Source organism: Acomys minous, assembly GCF_964271855.1.
Source record: "Acomys minous genome assembly, chromosome: 7".
In the NCBI taxonomy this organism is placed as follows: Eukaryota; Metazoa; Chordata; class Mammalia; order Rodentia; family Muridae; genus Acomys; species Acomys minous.
Genome location: NC_140488.1, coordinates 44,336,982 through 44,357,344, shown reverse-complemented (window position 1 = coordinate 44,357,344; position 20,363 = coordinate 44,336,982). Strand labels below are relative to the sequence as shown.

General features: G+C 40.3%; 1 protein-coding gene across 3 annotated transcripts in view; it reads left to right on the top strand.

Moving 5' to 3' along the window:
• Positions 1–20,363, top strand: part of MID2 (midline 2) — a 113,431-nt gene that overhangs the window by 78,515 nt on the left and 14,553 nt on the right. For 2 of the 3 annotated variants that reach the window (XM_084790270.1, XM_084790269.1), the window contains exons 6-7: positions 5,146–5,273; positions 6,600–6,833. In XM_084790270.1, coding sequence (XP_084646396.1) covers positions 5,146–5,273; positions 6,600–6,833 — 362 coding nt within the window. The remainder of the gene's footprint in view (positions 1–5,145; positions 5,274–6,599; positions 6,834–20,363) is intronic. The other variant, XM_084790271.1, reaches the window with a different exon arrangement.

The following is a 20,363-nucleotide window of genomic DNA, read 5'->3' as shown; positions in this document are numbered from 1 at the left end:
TGTCAATCTTTTCATGGGCTCAAGTGCATGGAATACTTGGCTATCTATGTGATGCCACTTGAGAATCATCTACCCAATATAAATATCTTTTTCTCTCATCTCTCACAGAATCTGAAATTCATCCCCATCTTTATTCATTGTATCATATTAAGGTACCATCATTTCATATAAAATGAAATTTTAGCTGGGAAAGATAAGCCCCTTCAACACTTTCTGTATTATCTTCTAAGATGATCAAGGCTTTGAAAGATTGCAATGAGATGCTAATGGATAAATGCAGACCACTCAAAAGTCCCCGCTATTGTCACTTTTTAAACATTCTTTTTTTTTTTCAAGACTGGGTCTCTATGTAGCCTTGGCTGTCCTGGACTCCCTTTGTAGACCAGGCTGGCCTCGAACTAACAGAGATCTGTCTGCCTCTGCCTCCCGAGTGCTGGGATTAAAGGCAAGTACCACCACGCCCGGCAATGGGTTTTTTTTTTCTTTCCTCAGGGCATCCAGGCAGTTTGTGTACAGAGGCTAGACTTGAAGGAATGAAGCTTAGTTGGGTGCGTGGGGTAGGGTTAGCAGGATCTTGGTCCAGCACTGAGTATGGGGGCGGTGGGTTGGGGAGCAGGGAACCTCCTCTGAGATGGTTTCCAGTGAAACAACTCTTCTTTATTGGGGGTACAAAGGATATAAACCTTGAGGAAGCCAGGCAGTGCTGCACGCCTTTAATCCCAGCACTCGGGAGGCAAAGGCAAGCAGATCTCTGTGAGTTCAAGGCCAGCCTGGTCTACAAAGTGAGTCCAGGACATCCAAGGTTAACACAGAGGAAACCCTGTCTCGAAAAACAAAAACAAAACCAAAACAAAACAAAAAACAAAACCAGAACAAACCAAAACAAAAACCTCGGGAAAGTAGGCAGGGGTTTTCGGGGTGAGTGTACATCACTGGCTGGAGCTGAGGTGCTGGGAATGCTTCAATTGCATGAAGAGGAATTCCAGGCACTAGCTGGATATGTCCTTATAAGGAAATAAGTTTTAACCCAAAGCCTGGCCACCAGGCTACCTCAAGGAAGGGTGGCAGAGGTGGGAGTTGTAAGGCTAGGTGCACCCAGGCATTCAGGCCCAGAATAGGGAGGGAGCAGTCTTTACTCCTGCTAGTCTCAAGATGAGATTTTCAGGGTCTGGACAGATCTCAACTTTACTCTTCCTCCAAGGTGGCTCCCCTGGTCACACAGCTCATGTGCCCCACATAAATCAATACTTTATTCTGTCTCCAGTGGTAAAGACTTAGGTTACATATGGCATGCTAAGTGCATTTGCACTTACCATTACATGCATCTCAGTTATTTGCTTTGTAAGTTTTATGAAGAGGGCTAATGAGATGGGCCAGCGCTTGAGAACACTTGTGTGTAATCATGAACACTAGAGTTCAGATTCCACTGCCCACACAACAAGCCAAGTGTCCTACCTCCTGCCTGTAACTCCAACTCTGAAGTATACAGAGACAGGAGGATTTCTGGGATTGTCTGGCTTCCAGTAAACATGAAAAAGAAAATGATCGCCTCCTCTATATCTTTTCTCCTTATGATAAGGAAAAGAATGGAATAACAGGCTGGAGAGGTGGCTCAGAGGTTAAGAGCACTGACTGCTCTTACAGAGGTCCTGAGTTCAATGCCCAGCAAGCACATAGTGGCTTGTAACCATCTATAATGGGATCTGGTGCCCTCTTCTGGCAGGCAAGCACACATGCAGGCAGAACATTATATACATATAAATAAATCTTAAAAAAAAAAAAGAGAATGGAATGGCTTTGTACGAACCTTGGGTAAGATTGCAGCCGGATAAGGTAAAACCAGGGGTCCACAGGTTGCACAAGGATGGATGTTCAGGCATACTTTTTATTGTAAATGGGGTGTTTATTGTGATATTCCTTAACAGTTGAAGGCTTATAGCAGACATCCCCATAATTTCCTTGTCCTGCCTCACTACTACATCAGGTACGGCTTATTCCTAAGCGACTTTAAAAATCTGGCTGACTTCTTCCATTACAGCTTAAAAGGTGTTTTGTTGTTGTTGTTTGTTTGTTTGTTTTTTGGTTTTTGGAGACAGGGTTTCTATGTGTAGCATTAGTGTCCTGGACTCGCTTTTATAGACCAGGCTGGCCTCGAACTCACAGAGATCCACCTGACTCTGCCTCCCGAGTGCTAGGATTAAAGGCCTGCACCACCATGCCCAGTTTAAAGGTGTTCTTAAAACATACATTTATGCACATTATTCCTTTATCTAAATTACTTCAGTGGCTCCTGTTCTTAAGTTAAAGGTTTACATTAAAAACATAGCATATAGGGCTGGAGAGATAGCTCAGAGGTTAAGAGCACCACCGTCTGCTCTTCCAAAGTTCTAGAGTTCAATTCCCAGCAACCACCTGGAGGCTCACAACCAGATCTAAAATGAGATGTGATGGCCTCTACTGGCCTGCAGGTGTACATGCAGGCAGAATGTTGTATACATAATAAATAAGTAAATCCTTAAAAAAAACCATAGCATATAATATCCTACATGATTTTGCTTAATTCTCTATCTTTTAAGCAAGAGGGAACATATTTAGCTTTTGTTAAGTGTTCATCATGTAGGTCATGGTTTAAAAGTAACTTCCAGTCAAGCAAAGTGGTGCAAGCCTTTAATCCCAGCACATCAGAGGCAGAGGTAGGTGGATCTCTGAGTTCAAGGCCAGGCTGGTGTACAAAGCGAGTTCCAGGAAAGGTAGAGCTTCTCAGAGAAGCCCTATCTCAAAAACAAAACAAAACAAAAAACAACTAAAATCCAAAACAAAAACAAACAACCTAGCCAAAAAAGTAACTTCCTTTGGGGAAATTTGTCTTTGGTCCCATGTTCCTGCTAGGTGCCTTGTGCACACCATCCCTCTTTGCATTGCCTATTTAGTATCTATTCCCCATGACCTGTGAGCTCGCTGAAGACATGGACCACAGCAAACATGTTTCCTTGGATACCCATGAGATGCAGTACAGTGTGGGTGGGACACATTAGTTTTGCCTAATAACTTTTGGGTAAGTGAGTGGGTGGATAAGTGGATGAATAAGAAAAAGAAGATTGGGGAAAGCCAGGAGGAAATATTATGACCAATTTTCTGGCTTCAAGTTGATTGTTAGTCATCAAATACTAGAAAAGTAGCTGTTCAGTGTGAAACCTTAAGATTGTTTTGTGCTGGGCACCATGGTGGACACCTTTAATCTCAGCACTAAGGTGGAGCTGGCAGGGATTCTGAAGGTCAAGGCCATCCTCAGGTACCTAGCAAACTGAAGGCCAGCCTAAAGTATACCCGAATCTGTTAAAAGAATTAAATTAAATAAACCAAAAATAAAACTCAAAACAATTGTATTGAGTTAAGCCCTTGTTTATTTACACTGTCGTGCAATCTATTCCTGAAACATTTACATTTCCAGAACTAGTCAAGAGCTGGTATTTGTAGATAGGCAGCAGAGCATATGAATTTGCTCAGCTCCTCACCACTTCCCAAATGGCTCGGTAGAAATATTTCTCTTCTGATTGTACTTTACTCCATGCCTTTTATGGCCATTAGAGCCCACATAGTGTTTCCAAGGTAATGTTTCCTTCTATCTTGCCGTGTGTATGCACAAGGAACTTAATTGACTCTGATTCAGAAGGTCTGATATAGGACTGAAACCTGAATATTTTTGTAAGAGCTCCCCCAGATAAGTCTGATTAATCATAGGATCATAAGAATTGCTGACGTACTTGAAATGCACACTTAAAATTAGGAATAACAGGCCAGGGTGGTGGTGGTGGTGGTGGTGGTGGCGGCGGCGGCGGCGGCGGCGGCGGCGGCGCACGCCTTTAATCCCAGCTCTCGTGATGCAGAGGCAGGCGGATCGCTGTGAGGTCCAGGCCAGCCTGGTCTACAAAGTGAGTCCAAGACAGCCAAGGCTACACAGAGAAACACTGTCTTGAAAAACCAAGAAAAAAAAAAAGGAATAACATACATGGTTATGGAAACAGAGCTTAGACTCAGACGGACATGGCTTCAATTAAAATTTGACTTTTACTATTGTGTGTGATCTTGGCAGCTTACTTAGCTTGTAAATGTGCGTGCTTCCTCACTTACAAAATGGAAATAACTTCTACTACATAACTTTGTGGTAAGGAGAAAATTGGATAATTTATGTAAATTTTCATTTTCATGCACAGTGCCTTATATATTCTAAGCATTCCATAAATGTTAGCATGATATTGTTGTTGTAAGGCATTCAGTTACTCATTCAACATATATTACTCACATGTGTTCAACGTAGTTTTAGGAGCCATCGAAGAAGATGTAAGAGGCAAACGGGGAGCTTTATTGCTGTGTCTCTTAATGTTAGTTGGGAAGTGGAGCCTGAGGCTGTAACTCGGTTGGCAGAGTGTTTCCCTAGCACACACAGAGCCATAGGATGAAGCCCAACACCTCCTAAATGGGATATGGTGGCACATGTCTATCTTCTTGACCCTCAGGAGATAGAAGCAGGAGAATCAGGATTTCAAAGTTAACCTTCGCTGTGTAGCAAGTTCAAGGCTAGCCTGGAATATATGAAAGCCTATTTCAAATAAATACATAAATAAACAAATGGGGAAGAAACAATTAGCTGGGGACATAAAATTATTACAATATCATGCAATTAGAGAATAAGTTGGTGAAATATAAATATTGTAAAAGATCAAATAATGACTAGTATTAATGGGGAAACACTAACCCAGCATGTTGGTTTGTTAGTTAGCATGAAAAAAGAAACGTAAAAAAAAACAATCTTAAACTGCTCTTACCAAGCCAGCAGAGGTCTACTTTGATGCTGCCTGCCAGATGGAAAATGATGCAGAGGGGAAAAAATCCTGTATTTACTTCTCAAAATTAAGACAGGATGGGGGAGTGTGTTTGAGGGGTGAACATATGTGTATAAATATGGTATAACTCTTAATTGGTTCCTTACGATTAAAATTGAAGCTGTTTCTGTTGGAAAGGCAGAGATACGATATTTTCACTTACAAGTGATTTATTTTTACCTAATTAAACCAGAAATCAAACAGGAAATGAAGGTGGCAAGCCTATTTTGATGTATATTGATGTATTTTTTTTCCTTTTCAGGGTCGCTATGGCAACTGCATCTTCACAAGTTCTGATTCCAGACATCAATTTTAATGATGCCTTTGAAAACTTTGCTTTAGATTTTTCTAGAGAAAAGAAACTGTTGGAGGGGCTGGACTATTTAACAGGTGTGGATCACTGGGCTTTCCTTCCCGTTTTATTTATTTTTTATTTCTGTACCTTTTTTGTCTAAAGTAATCTGAAAAAGAAAATATTTACAATGAGAATTTTTATAAGTCTTTAAATAGCACATGTATCTTTTCAGACAAGATCAGGTATGTTGAAGGTGGTATAGTGGTAGACCACATGCACCTTTGGAAACAATATATTTTAGTTCATGTTACGTAAAGTGGACTTCTAGGGAGCTGTGGCTCATTGTCAGACATCTTGACCAGTATTGCATATAGTTCAGACCTTGGCAGCAGTAAAAGAGAAGACCTTTATTTTAAAAAATAGCAAATTTATTCTTTATAAAGCATCGTATGATTTCCCTGAGCTGTTAAGACTCAGGATTAGTTTTCCAGACAAATTTTTTACATAACAAATAGCTGTCAGAAGGGACAGCCTACAGTTGTTAAACTGACTGAAGTAAAGATGAATAAATAGCCATGAAGAAGGGGTAAAAAACATGTAAAGGACAATACCAGCTTGTTAAGAACCCTGCCGACTTTCAGGATTACTTAATGGTCATTTCTTGAGAAAAAATCTACATACAATAACGTTATTGTTTGTAGCTCTATTATTATTATTATATCAATGCAGCTATTACTTACTATCCACTCCATTCCGGACATCGTATAATAGTTTCTATCATTATTCTTTATAACAAATCTATAAGGTAACTATTGTGCCCATTTTACAGTGGAAAATTCTTATTAATTTGCATTTTAAATACAGTCAAGTGTGTAGGAAAACTGTTTTGAAATAAAAATATATGGAAGTCCGTGTAACAAGAAAACAGTATTTTGCTTTGCTATCAACATATGTGTTTTTATGGGTATTTTGTAAAATGGAAGAAATGATTACAGTAACTTAGCCTTATATAGTTGTCACAAAAGTGGTTGAGGGGAGCTTGAGGTCTTAGCACATTGCTTTAGTCTGCATGGTTTTTGTCTATTAAGAACATTTCTTCAGCCAGGTGTGGTGGCACACACCTTTAATCCCAGCACTCGGGAGGCAGAGGCAGGTGAATCGCTGTGAGTTCAAGGCCAGCCTGGTCTACAAAGTGAGTCCAGGACAGCCAAGGCTACACAGAGAAATCCTGTCTCAACCTGCCCCCCTACAAAAAAAAAAAAGAACATTTCTTCAGATCTGGAGTTGTAACTCTGTGGTACTGTGTTTGTTTGCCATGGGTTTAATCCCTATAACTGAAAAAAAAGCAAGAAAAAAAAAACTCCTACCACTTCTGAAGAGACAAGGTAATTCCTTACCATTTTTGTCACTTTTTCTTTCAGCCCCAAACCCACCATCTATCCGAGAAGAACTCTGTACCGCCTCCCATGACACCATTACGGTCCACTGGATCTCAGATGATGAGTTCAGCATCAGCTCCTATGAGCTTCAGTACACCATATTCACTGGCCAGGCTAACTTCATCAGTAAGTCATGGTGTAGTTGGGGCCTGTGGCCAGAGATAAGGAAATGTAAGGAAGCAGTAAGCTGCTCAAGATTGGCCGGTGCGCCACGAGGCAAGTGTTTGTAAGCCATGTGAGGTTGTTTAGTATAGACTTTCATAGACAGTGTAAGCTCCCCAGGGTATTATTGATAAGCCAGTTGTATATTTCCTTGCTGGGTAGTCACTGGGATCGCCCCTAGTGGTTTATGCAATTCTTAGCCTTTCCCCAATCTATACTACTCCATTGATCTAAAGCACTGATTGATATTTACTGCTGGGTAGCTAATTCACCACCATTCCATGTGGGTGAATCTCCACCTGCCCCCCCCCTCTCTCTGGGTCTCCTACCACTTCATTATCACGATAAAATAAAGTCATGTCCAAGGACCATATCTCCCTTTATCCTACCTGTCTGTGTCTATGAACATGTAGATCAGTCTTCTGTCCCGGTCACTCTTCTCTTTACTACTTTTGCATTTCCCCCAAATAATTCCAGTAAATATAAAGCCATGACAGATCCAGGGACAGTGGCTCATGATAATAATCCCAACACACACAGGCAGGTGAGGCAGTATAATTGTAATGTCAGGGCCTGTCTCAAAACAAACAAACAAACAAACAGCAGTTATCAGTGGGCCACAGAGTTAAAGAGGTTTAAAAGGCTTTTCTTCAGCCTCCATGTGAGGATGCGTTCACTTTCTGCTGAAATGGAGCAAGAACTTAAGGGTTGGCTGCAGTCAGTAGGTGTTGAGCTGAAAAGTCCCTTCACTTCACTGGGCTGGGGGAGGGGTAGGCAGTGGAAACAAAGCAAGGCCAAAGCTGAATTCAAGCAGTTGCATTAGCAAAGCTTCCGATTTGTATTTCCTTCTCCTTTGCCCTTTGTGTCTATGCCTACCTACCTTCTTCACAGGCCAGGATGAATAGACTTTATTCAAATAAAGCCTCCTTATGGGCCTTTCTTTTCCTATTTGCTGACAATTCTTGGCCAGAGTTCTGTGGGTTTTGTTTCATTTTGTTTTGTTTTGTTTTGTTTACAGTACTAGGGAGGAGACATGAGGGAACATTTAAGAGTAAAACACTTCAAAACACTTGCCTCCTGCACTCCAATCAAAGCCCCTTGGTCCATATAGCTGTGTTCCATATTATGAAGTGACCAGCTCTAAGGCCTTGCTGGAAGTTTTCCTCTTCCAGTGTACTCTGTAAGTTCTGGAAGGTAGTGTCAAAGACAGGACCTGCCCTTTTCCATCCTGCTAGGGGAAGAACAATCATCTCTCAGAAGTTGAGTATAGGTACCAGAACTGACAAACCTAAAAGTTATCACCTCTGCTTTCAAAGCTGGCATCCTTTGTAAATAGAGGCCTAAAGGAGTTGCTTAATGCTAAGGTTATTGCCTCTTAGAGTTGGACTAGGTCTTAGGGGATACCTGGCCTAGTCTTCTCTTCTACCGCACAAGTGAACACCTCTGCTTGAACATTGCTAGTGAGGAGGTGTTCATTTTCATTTTCATGAAAAAGTTCATTTGATTGCTGGACAGCTAGACATGTTCTCCAGTGCTTCCGTAGAAGAGACCTGTTACTCTTTGTAAAATTTAAGGACCAACAGAAGTTGTGTGTGCATTCTGCTTTGCCCTTCTCACACAGACTATCTCATTAATCCTCATGTGCTCTAAGCCTTCCCATGGAGATTATATTGATTGCATTTTTATACAAGGAAAAATTGCTGTTGAAGTTAATGAAGTTCCCAAGGACACACAACTCCAAAATGATGGGTGCAAGTTCAGAACCTGTGATGACCGTCAGACTTCAAGCTTGATGTTTCTGTCTCTCTTTTTGATATTATTATTTTTCTTTTTTCTTTTATTGATTATTGACTTTACATCCCAGTCATAGCCCCCTCCCTCCTCTCCTCCTGGTCCTGCTCTCTCTGTCTGTTTCCCCTATCCCCCTCTCCTACTCCTCAGATAAGGGAAGCCCCATCCACCCACCCCTGCATATCAAGTCTCATCAGGACTAAGCACATCCTCTTCCCCTGTGGCCTGAAAAGGCAGTCCCGCCGGGGGAAGTAATCCAAAGCAGGCAACAGAGTCCATGTCAGAGTCAGCCCCTGCTCCCTCTACTAGGGGACCCATATGAGGACTGAGATATCCATCAGCTACATCTGTGTAGGGGGCCTAGGTCCTGTCCATGCATGGTCCTTGGTTAGAGCTTCAGTCTTCACAGCCCCCCTCACCTTCCCCCAGGCCCTGGCTAGTTGACTCTTTTGGTCTTCTTGTGGAACTCCTGTCCTCTCTGAGTCTTTCTATCCTTTCCTCACTCTTCCACAAGACTCCCTGCTTTCCACCTAATGTTTGGCTGTGGGTCTCTGTATCTGTTCCCATCAGCTGCTTTGTTTCCACGGGAGCCACTCAGAGGACAGCCATGTTAGGCTCCTGTCTGCAAGCATGGGGTTGTCTGTCCCCCATGGTGTAGGTCTTAAGTTGCACCAGGCATTGGTTGGACATTCTTCAATCTCTGCTTTATTTTTGTCCCTGCATATCTTGTAGGCAGGGTAAGTTTAGGGTCTACGTTTTTGCTGTTTCTTAATTAAGCTTTTTGTGCCTCATTAACAAAATTATTTCATCTTCACATAACAGTTCCTCAGGTATTTTCGATAACTCATATGTAACTACTAATTTTGCTCATTTTTATGACTCAGCATTTTTAGTTCTTTTGGTTGCTCCTCATACAATCTGCTTTTCAGGCCCTTTATCATCATAGTGTTCTTTTCATGGACAGTCTTCTGTTGGTGCAAGTGCCTTTAAAATGTGCTTTGTGTCAAAAATGAATATAAGCACTCTGAAAGTGGTTTTGTTAGGGTTCAGGTGACCTACTGAAGGTGACCCCAAGACAGTATGCGAAAACAAAGAGTGTTTTTATTCTAGCATGCTAGGATCACCTCTCTCTAGAGGGCGACCCCGAAATGAGCACGCAGGCCCAGTTTATAACAGTTGTAGGGATTTGTGACAACAGAATTGAGTCAGAGTGTACGAGGGGATTCAGGACTGGCTGTTTCTTTGGCTATTGGGGACTTTTGAGGCACTGAAGGTTTGGCTCTTACTCAGGAGTTGGCCTTTAATTTGATTGGATTGGGCCAGCTGTGTTCTTTATCAAGGCTGTGAAGTCATAAAAAACATGGTATCTAGTCATTTTGTTCTATAAGCTGATTAGCTGCCCATGAGCTGTCCATAACTTGTGGTTTTCCCAGGAATTGTTAGAAACTTGGCCTAATTGGGCAGAGTGAAAACCTGAAGCCTGTCATGGAGTTGGTCTTGTCAAGCAACTGGGGCCATTGGGAGATTTGGGGTCCCTGGTGTTGAGTCCCTTCATTCCCCCTTTGAAGTAGTACCTGGATCAAATCCCTGATTTAGATCCCTAGTGTGTACAGCAGAGTTGATCTAACCAGGAGAAATAGGACTAAGGGCCCATTTGTCCTTTATGTTGGAGAGTTTTTTTATTATGTTTTGACATAGCATGTCAGCCTCTTAGGTGGGATAATGGGCTCCGTAGTCTCTTCTAGCTGACATTAGGATGTTGTTATCAAGGCCCAAATAAGGCTGAAATGTTAGTCAAAGGGTAGGCAATGGGGCATTTATCAGAAGCATCTGATTTGATGATATAGTTGAACGACAGGGAGCAGTCACATTGCCTGGACTGGTTAACGTCAGCTTTTAGAAAGTCTAGACTTTAGCACCTTGTAGTCCTTAGGTGATTATTGGATTGAGTCTGTCAGCCAAGTGAAAATCTGTTGGGACAAATATAGACTAGGGACAGAATAAAATTATTTTTTAGTAACTTGGGGGAAGTTAGAGAATCTCAAGACCAAGAAAAATTTTTATATTTAGAAGCAGGTATACTTATCTGGAGTTTATTTGATCTGTAGTAGGTGCATCCACTTTTTAGTAAAAGCAGTTAACAGGTGTCTAAAAGACAGTAGCACGAGACTCATGCCTTTGAGACCCAGTAATGAGAAGCACAAACTGTATTTAGAAGACAGCCAAAGGGAAATGAAAATCATGAGTGGTCAGTGTTTTACCAGCTGATCTGAACTTTATTGATTAATGTTAAAATTTTATATAATTTATATAATTTAAAATATAATTTATATAATTTATATAATTTAAAATATTTTAAACCGTTTAGACTTGACTAACATTTACCAACCTTAAAACATCTTTTTAGATCTTTAGACGTTTTTTAGATTTTTATAACTTAAAACTTTTATATCTTTACACTTATGTAAACTATGTTTTTTTCCTTAAATAAGAGACTTAGTACCTAGTAGTTTTAACTAGCTGATGAATTTACTAATGAACTAACAGTGGGTTTAATTGTCCTCTAGCTGTCAAGTTACCATTAGCTTAGCCATCAGTGTGATCAGAGACCTGAGAAGGATAACCTAGATGAATTTACATATCAATTAAATTGACAGAGGTGATTGGTCAGTCTACCATCTAGACAGTTGTCTCACCCAAGCTCCTGTGGTTTCCATGCCACCATATGTAGAGGCAGTCTGGCCACCAGGCACAGAAGATGAAAGGCTGTTTCTGTGGACGAATAACATGGGAGAGACTGACCTCATCTTGTTTTTAGCAACATGAGTCAATAACTTTCCAGGTGTCTAGTTTGTCCACAGCATAGCCTGGGCCTAGCAGCAAGTAATGTGTTGGGGCGGTCTTGCCCGGTGGTTAGAATACCATGAACTATCATTGAAGTCATTTGTCGTGGCCAAATCTTCTTGGAGACCTTGGGGAGTTACTTTTAGGATTTGGGAGGTCTCTGTCATGATAAGTTTAAATATGTTTAATGCCATATTCAGCAGCTCTCTGACAAGCTTGAGAGCAACATATTCGAGCTCAATCTTTGTCTTTAGCTTTTTGCTTTATAAACATAAAACAGAATGACTGATTAATTTAGAAAATGTTTTTGATTAAGTGAACTGGTACCTAACAAAACCATTAGTATCTTTAAAAATATGTAATAATTTAGTTATTTATTTTTTGCTTAATTTTGAAAACAAATATAGGAAGCCAAATAAAGCCCATCCTGGCAATCAATTATTACTATAAGCATGGTCATGGATATATAAAGAATATAATCATTTATGAGGCAACCAGCAATCTCTGTGTCTTAATTATCTTTTAATAGTCTATAATAAATGATAGCCACTAACTGAAGCCCCTTTAGCATCACAATCCCTCAATACAGAGACCAGGAACTTTCCTGACTTTCACATGACATATTACTACAGAGCACAACAGTTTCATGTATGTTTTTGTTCCAAAAATATTTTTAATATTGCTAGTAAAACAAGGAGGTTAAATATATATTGTATTTATAAATAATCTTTAAATCTGCCTTTGTTAGTTTGAATAGAATTTATGAATTAGTAACTTTTATTTATTTTTCTCAGGAGGAATTAATTTTACATCTTGACTGACTGATAGTCAGAGTCTTTTATTTTTATTTGTCCAGAATTTAGCTGGCAGGGACAAATGTATATGTTGTTTTAAAATATAGATCAGATCATTTTGTTCCCAGATATGTTTTAGGGTTTTTTTGGTCATAAATTTAGTCATCATTGATAAACCATGACAGAACTGAGTTTATTTTTTTAAATTATGTTTTTATCAATTAAAAAAAATATTTATTTATTTATTATGTAACAGTGCTCTGCCTGCTTGTACACCTGCAGGCCAGAAGAGGGCACCAGATTACATTATAGATGGCTGTGAGTCACCATGTGGTTGCTGGGAATTGAACTTTGGACCTCTGGAAGAGCAGTCAGTGTTCTTAACCACTGAGCCATCTCTCCAGCCCCTTTATCAAATTTTTAATTTAATTTTTTAACAGTCTTGTAGTGTTAGGGGCATATTTTGTCAAAGTATTATAGTCTGTTTTCAGGCTGGTAGTTTTTGTGGTTTTTAAGGGCATTAGACAGAAAGAAAACATCTAAGCCAGCATGGGCAGATTGTTATGTCTCAAGAAGTATATTATCAACTGTTAATAGAGTGTAAATTGTCATTATGCCCAAGAAAAGTTTGTAGGCCAAAGCTGTTGTAGTTAATATTTATGACATCATAGTGGCCCTGCATGAGCTAATTTTTAAGGAAGAGGGTCTAAAGATGTTGACGCACAGGGCACTTTTAGTCCTCAGATGATGACTGGGATGACAAGAATCAAAATAAGCACAATTTCTAGATCTATTTTTATTTATTTATTTTGGTTTTTCGAGACAGGGTCTCTCTGTGTAGCCTTGGCTATCCTGGACTCACTTTGTAGACCAGGCTGGCCTCGAACTCGCAGTGATCCACCTGCCTCTGCCTCCCGAGTGCTGGGACTGAAGGCGTGCGCCACCACGTCTGGCTCTAGATTTATTTTTAATTTGATAATAATAGACCAAAAGTTGTCCTGAGACAAAGGAAGGAGGTCGTTAGAATCTATTTGTAACCTCAGAGGCTGAGGTAAACTCTTATTTGAGCTGAACTAATAGCTGTAATTTGGTAATGTAAAGATTGCATGTTTATGGCTAACTCAGAATTGTTTTAATGCCCATGGAGGTGGGATTTAACCTGTGCCCAGGTCACCTTAGAAGCATTGTATTTAATGCTTAAGTGCCTGGGTTAGCAAACCAAGGCTGAGTCAGATTTACAGGAAATAAAACATAAGATGGTTGATTTACCCAAACAAGAGTGTTTGGTTTTTTTAAGTAAAATTAATACAATTAGTAACTATATAATACTTTATTAAGACATTTAAAAAACTGTTTTGTAATATCAAAATAAAGCACCTTTTTAAAAAGGGAGATCATAAAGCATAACCATAATGTTTATAAGGTAAAACCGTATTTTTAACAGTGTTAACAATTTAGTGTTTCTAAAATCAATACTAATTGTATCATTTTTGTATTACAAAGTTTATCTGTCAGTAAGAAAAGTTCTTGAGTATGAACATACAGAGGTGCAGCTCTAATACCTCATTAAAAAACATTGTTTTAAATCATTTATAAGTCTGGCTTTTAACACAGGACAGAAATTATGCAAAAATATTATTTTTAAAAAAAGAAAAAATATTATCTTAATTTAAATTATCTTTGGAGACCTTTTTTAAAAAGTTGGTTTATGCCATTTCTTGTTTAGAATGGCTCCAACCCTAAATTATGAGCTTACGTTAACTTTTTGTTACAGATGTTACAGATTTTTAACCATACCCAATAACCAATAATTTATAACAAAGATAGACAGAACACTGTAAGTTTAATTTTATAGCATACTTTTAAAAGGATCTTACACCTAAATGTTAAATGTTAAAGGCAGAACCTGTGGAAGATAATAGAGAAACTAGGACTATCTGAGTTTGGCATCCTGCCCAGGATGTTTCTGCACACAAGTCCCTGTTGAAAATGTGCAGCCCGTATAGTGAAAGTTGTACAGAGTCCAGGGAGTGACTAGGACTGAAAAGGACCTTATCAGTGGCTTCATCTGGTCACTGTTTACCACTAAGCCTCTGAAAATACCCATCACATTAGCTCCCACTGCTCAGTCACCTATTTTTTTTTCCGTTGTGGGTTGTGACCCTGCACTCACCATGTTGCAGCTTCTGGGCTTGTTGGAGTTCAGAGCACATAATTAGGAGTTCAGGCAGCTCTGGGCTTGTTGCCAATTTGATATAGGCTGGAGACTCCCAGCCTGGCTCCAAGGACAGAGCTAGTTTATCAGTTTTTGTTGTTTCTTTTTGAGAATCTTTGGCATGAGTTAGAACTAATGGCCAGCAGATGAAGTTTGGCCTTTTTTTTTTTTTTAAGAATATAAAACGTAAAAAAATCATTTAAACAATTAAACAAATTTACAGACATGGAACAAAATTTGACATGACAATCATAAACAGACAAACAGTCAGATGGGCAAGACAAAATGACACGGTCTTGAGACTTTAATAATATACTTAGAGTCAAGGCGACTCTCCCCGGGAGTGCAAAACTCCCAAACCAAGAGTCTGAGGACTCTTCCCGGAAGCTCAGAACATCCTCTGGCTTCCCTGGCTGATGGACTGTCCGTGCATCTGCAAGGTCCCTTTGGGCCCCCTTTTCTGCTTTCTGAATGGCTTTTCAGACATAGAGACACAAAAACAACACAAGACACAGGGTGCACCCAAAAGCTTACCAGTCGGTTGGGGAAAGAAAGAGTCCCCTCAAACACTCCACTGGCCTTGGGTGGGGGATATCTTCAGAGATTCCGGGCCAACACACCAAATGTTAGGGTTCGGGTTATCTGCTGAAGATTCCAAGGCAGTATGCAAAAACATGCTAGGCATGCTAGGATTGCCTCTCTCTAGAGGGCGGCCCCGAAATGAGCAAGCAAGTTCGATTTATAAACAGTTGAAGGGATTTGCGACGACATAATTGAGTCAGAGTGCATGAAGGGATTCAGGACTGGCTGTTTCTTTGGCTATTGGGGACTTTTGAGGCACTGAAGGTTTGGCTCTTACTCAGGAGTTGGCCTTTAATTTGATTGGATTGGGCCAGCTGTGTTCTTTATCAAGGCTGTAAAGTCATAAAAAAACATGGTATCTAGTCATTTTGTTCTATAAGCTGATTAGCTGCCCATGAGCTGTCCATAACTTGTGGTTTTCCCAGGAATTGTTAGAAACTTGGCCTAGTTGGGCAGAGTGAAAACCTGAAGTCTGTCATGGAGTTAGTCTTGTCAAGCAACTGGGTTCATTGGGGGATTTGGGGTCCCTGGGGTCCCTGGGGTCAGGTACCTTCAGTTTGACTTCCCCAAAGGATAGCTGAATTATATCTTTTTTTTTTTTTTTTTTTTTTTTGCTTCTCCCGAGGCAGAGTCTCTTGTAGCTCAAGGTAGCCTTGAATTTGCCTTATAGGAGAGAGTGACCTTGAACTTCTGATTCTTCTGTCACCACTGCCTGAGTGCTAGGATTATGGGCATGCAGTACAACACCCAGTGTTCCGTAATGCTGGAGGTGTCATTGGCATCTAGGGCTTTCCTCATATTGGGCAAGTATTCAACCATCTCAGGTGTGTCCCCACTCTGTTCCTTGCCCAGGAGATTCTGCCCTCTTGTTCTGTACCTTTCTTGGCAGCCACGGTGATTAGTGTATTTTCAATGAGCATATGATTAACAGAGATAGATTCCTGTGTATGTTAAGTTCTACTCCACACAATTCAAATTCAACACCTTTGACTTAATACCTTTACCTTTTGTCTTGTTACCCTTGACTCTGCATCCCATCATGGCCAGATCCTCTCAGATCTGGTTTCTGCTTTTCAGTCCATTTGCTTTTGCTCTCAGCCTGACTTCTATACTTTGAACATCGACATAGGAGCAAAATACAAAGCCTTACAACAAAAATTCAGACTGCAATGAGTAATTTAGTTTTAGATGAGTCCTTGCTCTGTAACCCTAGCTGGCCTGGAACTCACTGTATAGACCAAACTGGCCTCGGATTCACAGAGATTCCCTTGCCTGTGCCCTTTAAGTACTGGGATTAAAGGCAATGGGCAACCATTTTACTAGAGATAAATTTTAACAATGATTAATAGTCCCAGACCTATGAGCCAGTCAGGCCACTACTGGCTAACTACAGTGCTAAAAAGCTTCTTTCTCTTGAGACATTTCACAGTGTCATTTTCTAGAAATTCCTTCCTTCCAATTCTTCCCTCTTATTCTACTTTCCTTGCTTTTTGTTTTTTGTTTGTTTGTTTGTTTGTTTTGAGACAGGATCTTGCTATTGAACCCTGGTTCGCCTGGAACTCATAGTAATCCCCTTGCCTCAGACTCCAGAATACAGAGATTATAGGCACATGTCCCCCTACCTGTCAAGAATTTCTTTCTTGTTGGTTAAAGTTAAGTCAGAAGAGGTAGCTCTCTCTCCCTCTCCTAACTTTCCCCCTTTGATTCTGAGCTTTCCTACTGCCTTGTCTAAAACTTGGAATGATCACAATCAATAAGGTTTCAGGTAATATTCTTAGCTGAATGAGGATTCCACCAGATCTTTCTGGATCAGTGTTTTCTTTTGAATTACAAAATCATTAGGCATAACCTCCATCTGGCCAGCAGGCTGTAGCACATTGGCACAGAGATAGAACTTCATTACTTCATCTTTTCACTCCTGTAGTTGTGTCCATCACACATGCACACCCTGTGTCTTAAATGTTCATATTTTGTCATTTCCTTTTGAATAAGAAGTATGCTTTTATTACCATAATTCACTCATAGGTCATATTATACTAAGTCTTACTGATACCCACAGAATCATATATTTACCTTTATAAGCTTAGGAATAGTAGTGAGGGGGACAGTTCAGTGGGCCACGTGTGAGAATCTGAGTTCAGTCCCCAGAACCTGTGTAATACTTCTCAGTATGGCAGCACACTTGTAATCCCAGTGCTGGGGAGGCAGAGATGTGTCAATTCCTGGGTTGGCTGGCCAGACAACCTGGCCTACTTGACTCATTCCAAGCCACCACTGAGAGACACTCTATCAGACAAAAAGATAGATAGACAGTGCCTGAGGAATGACAATCGGGCTTGTCTTCTGGCACATGCACACACACACACACACACACACACACACACACACACACACACACACGAACACAACGCACACACGCACAAAGGAATGATTTCAAAGTTAAAGAATTGCAATACCAGCACAAAGAATACTCTGTACTTTTTACAGTTAATATTTTACTTTTTGGCCTACTACTATTATGTCTGTCTTTTCAGAACCATTTGAGAATAATTCACGTAAATCACTGCTTTTCACCCCTCAATTTTTCAATGATTATTTCCTAAGAATAAGGAAATGTCCTTCACATTTGATTACTTTTGTATTTAACAGTTTTACACATATAAACAAGGGTATTCTAAATACTCTCTCCCCAACTCCCTCTCCTCTCTCAGTATCTTTCTTAGCTCCTCTCATCCAGATGAGGGCCTTTCCCAGAAGCTTCACTTTTGCTTTTGTTTCGTAAGCCATTTAGTTTAACCTGGGCCATGTGTGTGATCATTAGATTGGAATTGTCCACTGCAGTAGTGAAGACACAATCAGGCATATAATTTAAGGCAGTGATTGCCTCTCTCCCTGAATCTGTTAGTAGCAAATAGTTTATTACTGAAGGGTAAGGTTCCCAAAACCCTCCTTCATCCATGCCTGACTGGTGTAGGCCCATTCTTTGTTTGTTTTGTTTTTAGATTTGTTTATTTATTTATGTTCATTTTATGCATGTGAGTGTTAGCCTGAATGCATGTATGTGCACCCTGTGCATCCCTGGTGTTCGTTCAGCCAGAAGACAGGAGATCCCCTAAAACTGATGGTACAGACTTATGAGCTTTGCAGGGCACATTCTTTTCTTTTTCTTTTTTTATTGAAAAATAAAATTATTCATATTACATCTCAATTGTTATTCCATCCCGTGCATCCTCCCATTCCTCCCTCCCTCCCATTTTCCCCTTACTCCCTTCCCCTATGACTGTGACTGAGGGGGACCTCCTCCCCCTCTATATGCTCATAGGGTATCAAGTCTCTTCTTGGTAGCCTGCTATCCTTCCTCTGAGTGCCACCAGGTCTCCCCATCCAGGGGACGTGGTCAAATATGGGGCACCAGAGTTCGTGTGAAAGTCAGTCCCCACTTTCCACTCAACTGTGGAGAATGTCCCATCCATTGGCTAGATCTGGGTAGGGGTTTGATGCTGACTGCACGACAGGGCACATGCTTAAGCTGATTCAGTGCAGGCTTCCACACCTGCTATGAGTTCTGATTACACTGACTGAGTGTTGCTCAAAAAGTGGCAAGACACAGCTCTGCTTGCTCTCTTCCGGTTCTTACGTTACTTCTGCTTCCTCTTTTCCAGTGTTCCCTAATTCTTTATATATCTGTCAACTTTAAGAAATTTAGGGGCTGGGTGCACTGGTGCACTCCTTTAATCCCAGCACTTGAGAGGCAGAGGTAGGTGGATCACTGTGAGTTTGAGGCCAGCCTGGTCTACAAAGTGAGTCCAGGACAGCCAGGGATACACAGAGAAACCCTGTCTCAAAAAACAAAAAAACAACAGAAAAAAGAAAGAAATTTAATAGCAGAGGCATGTGGATCTCAGTGAGTTCAAAGTCAGCAAGGCTACACAGTGAGACTCTGTCTCAAAAAAATCAACAACCATATAATATTTTTATATAACTTTTCATTTATATTCCATGTTTGTCAATTAATTGATAATATTTATTATAATGTAGAAAGAGCCCAGCATTGACCTTTATAATCTATGATTTACATTACATGTAGTTATCATATATTTGGCTTCCTTTTAGCTCAGTAGACTTCCTCAGTCCTTCTCTTTGATAGTCTTTGACATGTAAAACAATGCCCATTTTCTAGGTGTGTTGGTACACACCACTAACTCCAGCACAAGAAGTTTGAGTCAAGAAAATTGGAGCTCAAGAGCAGCCTGGACCACATGTTTCTTAATGTGGGGTTTTCTGATACTTTCTCACATTTATATTCAAGTCATGCACAGGTGATAAACTACAACAGTCACAGTACACTTCTTAGGATGTCATATCCAGAGGCATGCACTATCTACTTCCTTGTTGATGCTAATTTTGTTTACCTTATCAATATGTTACCTGTCTATATTGTGTACTTCTGGTTTTTTTGTTTTCTTTCCCTACCAATAAGCAATCTGTATGGTAATGCTTTAAAAATCATTAAAATAGCCAGGTGTGGTGGCTCACGCCTTTAATCCCAGCACTCTGGGAGGCAGAGGCAGGCAGATCTCTGTGAGTTCGAGGCCAGCCTGGTCTACAAAGTGAGTCCAGGACAGCCAAGGCTACACAGAGAGACCCTGTCTCCATGAAACAAACAAAAAAATCATAAAACTATCCTTCATCAAAGCCAGCCATCTCACTCCATTCTTATTCCAGATTGAGCATCAGCTGATGATTTTTGGTCTATGTAGCCCTTACATGATGATTGTGAAATGACAGTTTTCCAGCTGAGTACCCACACTCTCCCACACTTACAAATTGTCACTCAGTATTCTGTGTAGCAAGAGCCTCTCTCCCTGTTTCATCTTTTTTATTTATTCATCAGTAGAGACTCATGGATGCATTTTCATTAATGATTTAGAACTCTTTAGTACCTCCATTTTGCTTGTGTAAATGTCCCAGATTTAGCCAGTGAGAGCCTTTCAAGGCAGTTCTAAGATTTCTTATCCTTTTTGTAAGTAATTTGTTTACTTTCTGCCATTACAAAAAATATTGCAGACTCATTTTAACTTTATCTTGTCCAAACCTACAAATCAGTTATTTTCCCAGGAGCCCTAGTTACTTACAGTAGGACAGTGTTATTAGAAACTAAAATCTTTGTAGTACACACACACACACACACACACACACACGCACGCACGCACGCACGCGCATGTGCGCACGCGCGATATTAGAAACTAAACCCTTAGCAGCACACACACACACACACACCTAATATACAAAATTGTTATGTCTCTATTGCTATGCTAAAACACCATAACCATGTAACTTACAGAACAGTTTATCTGG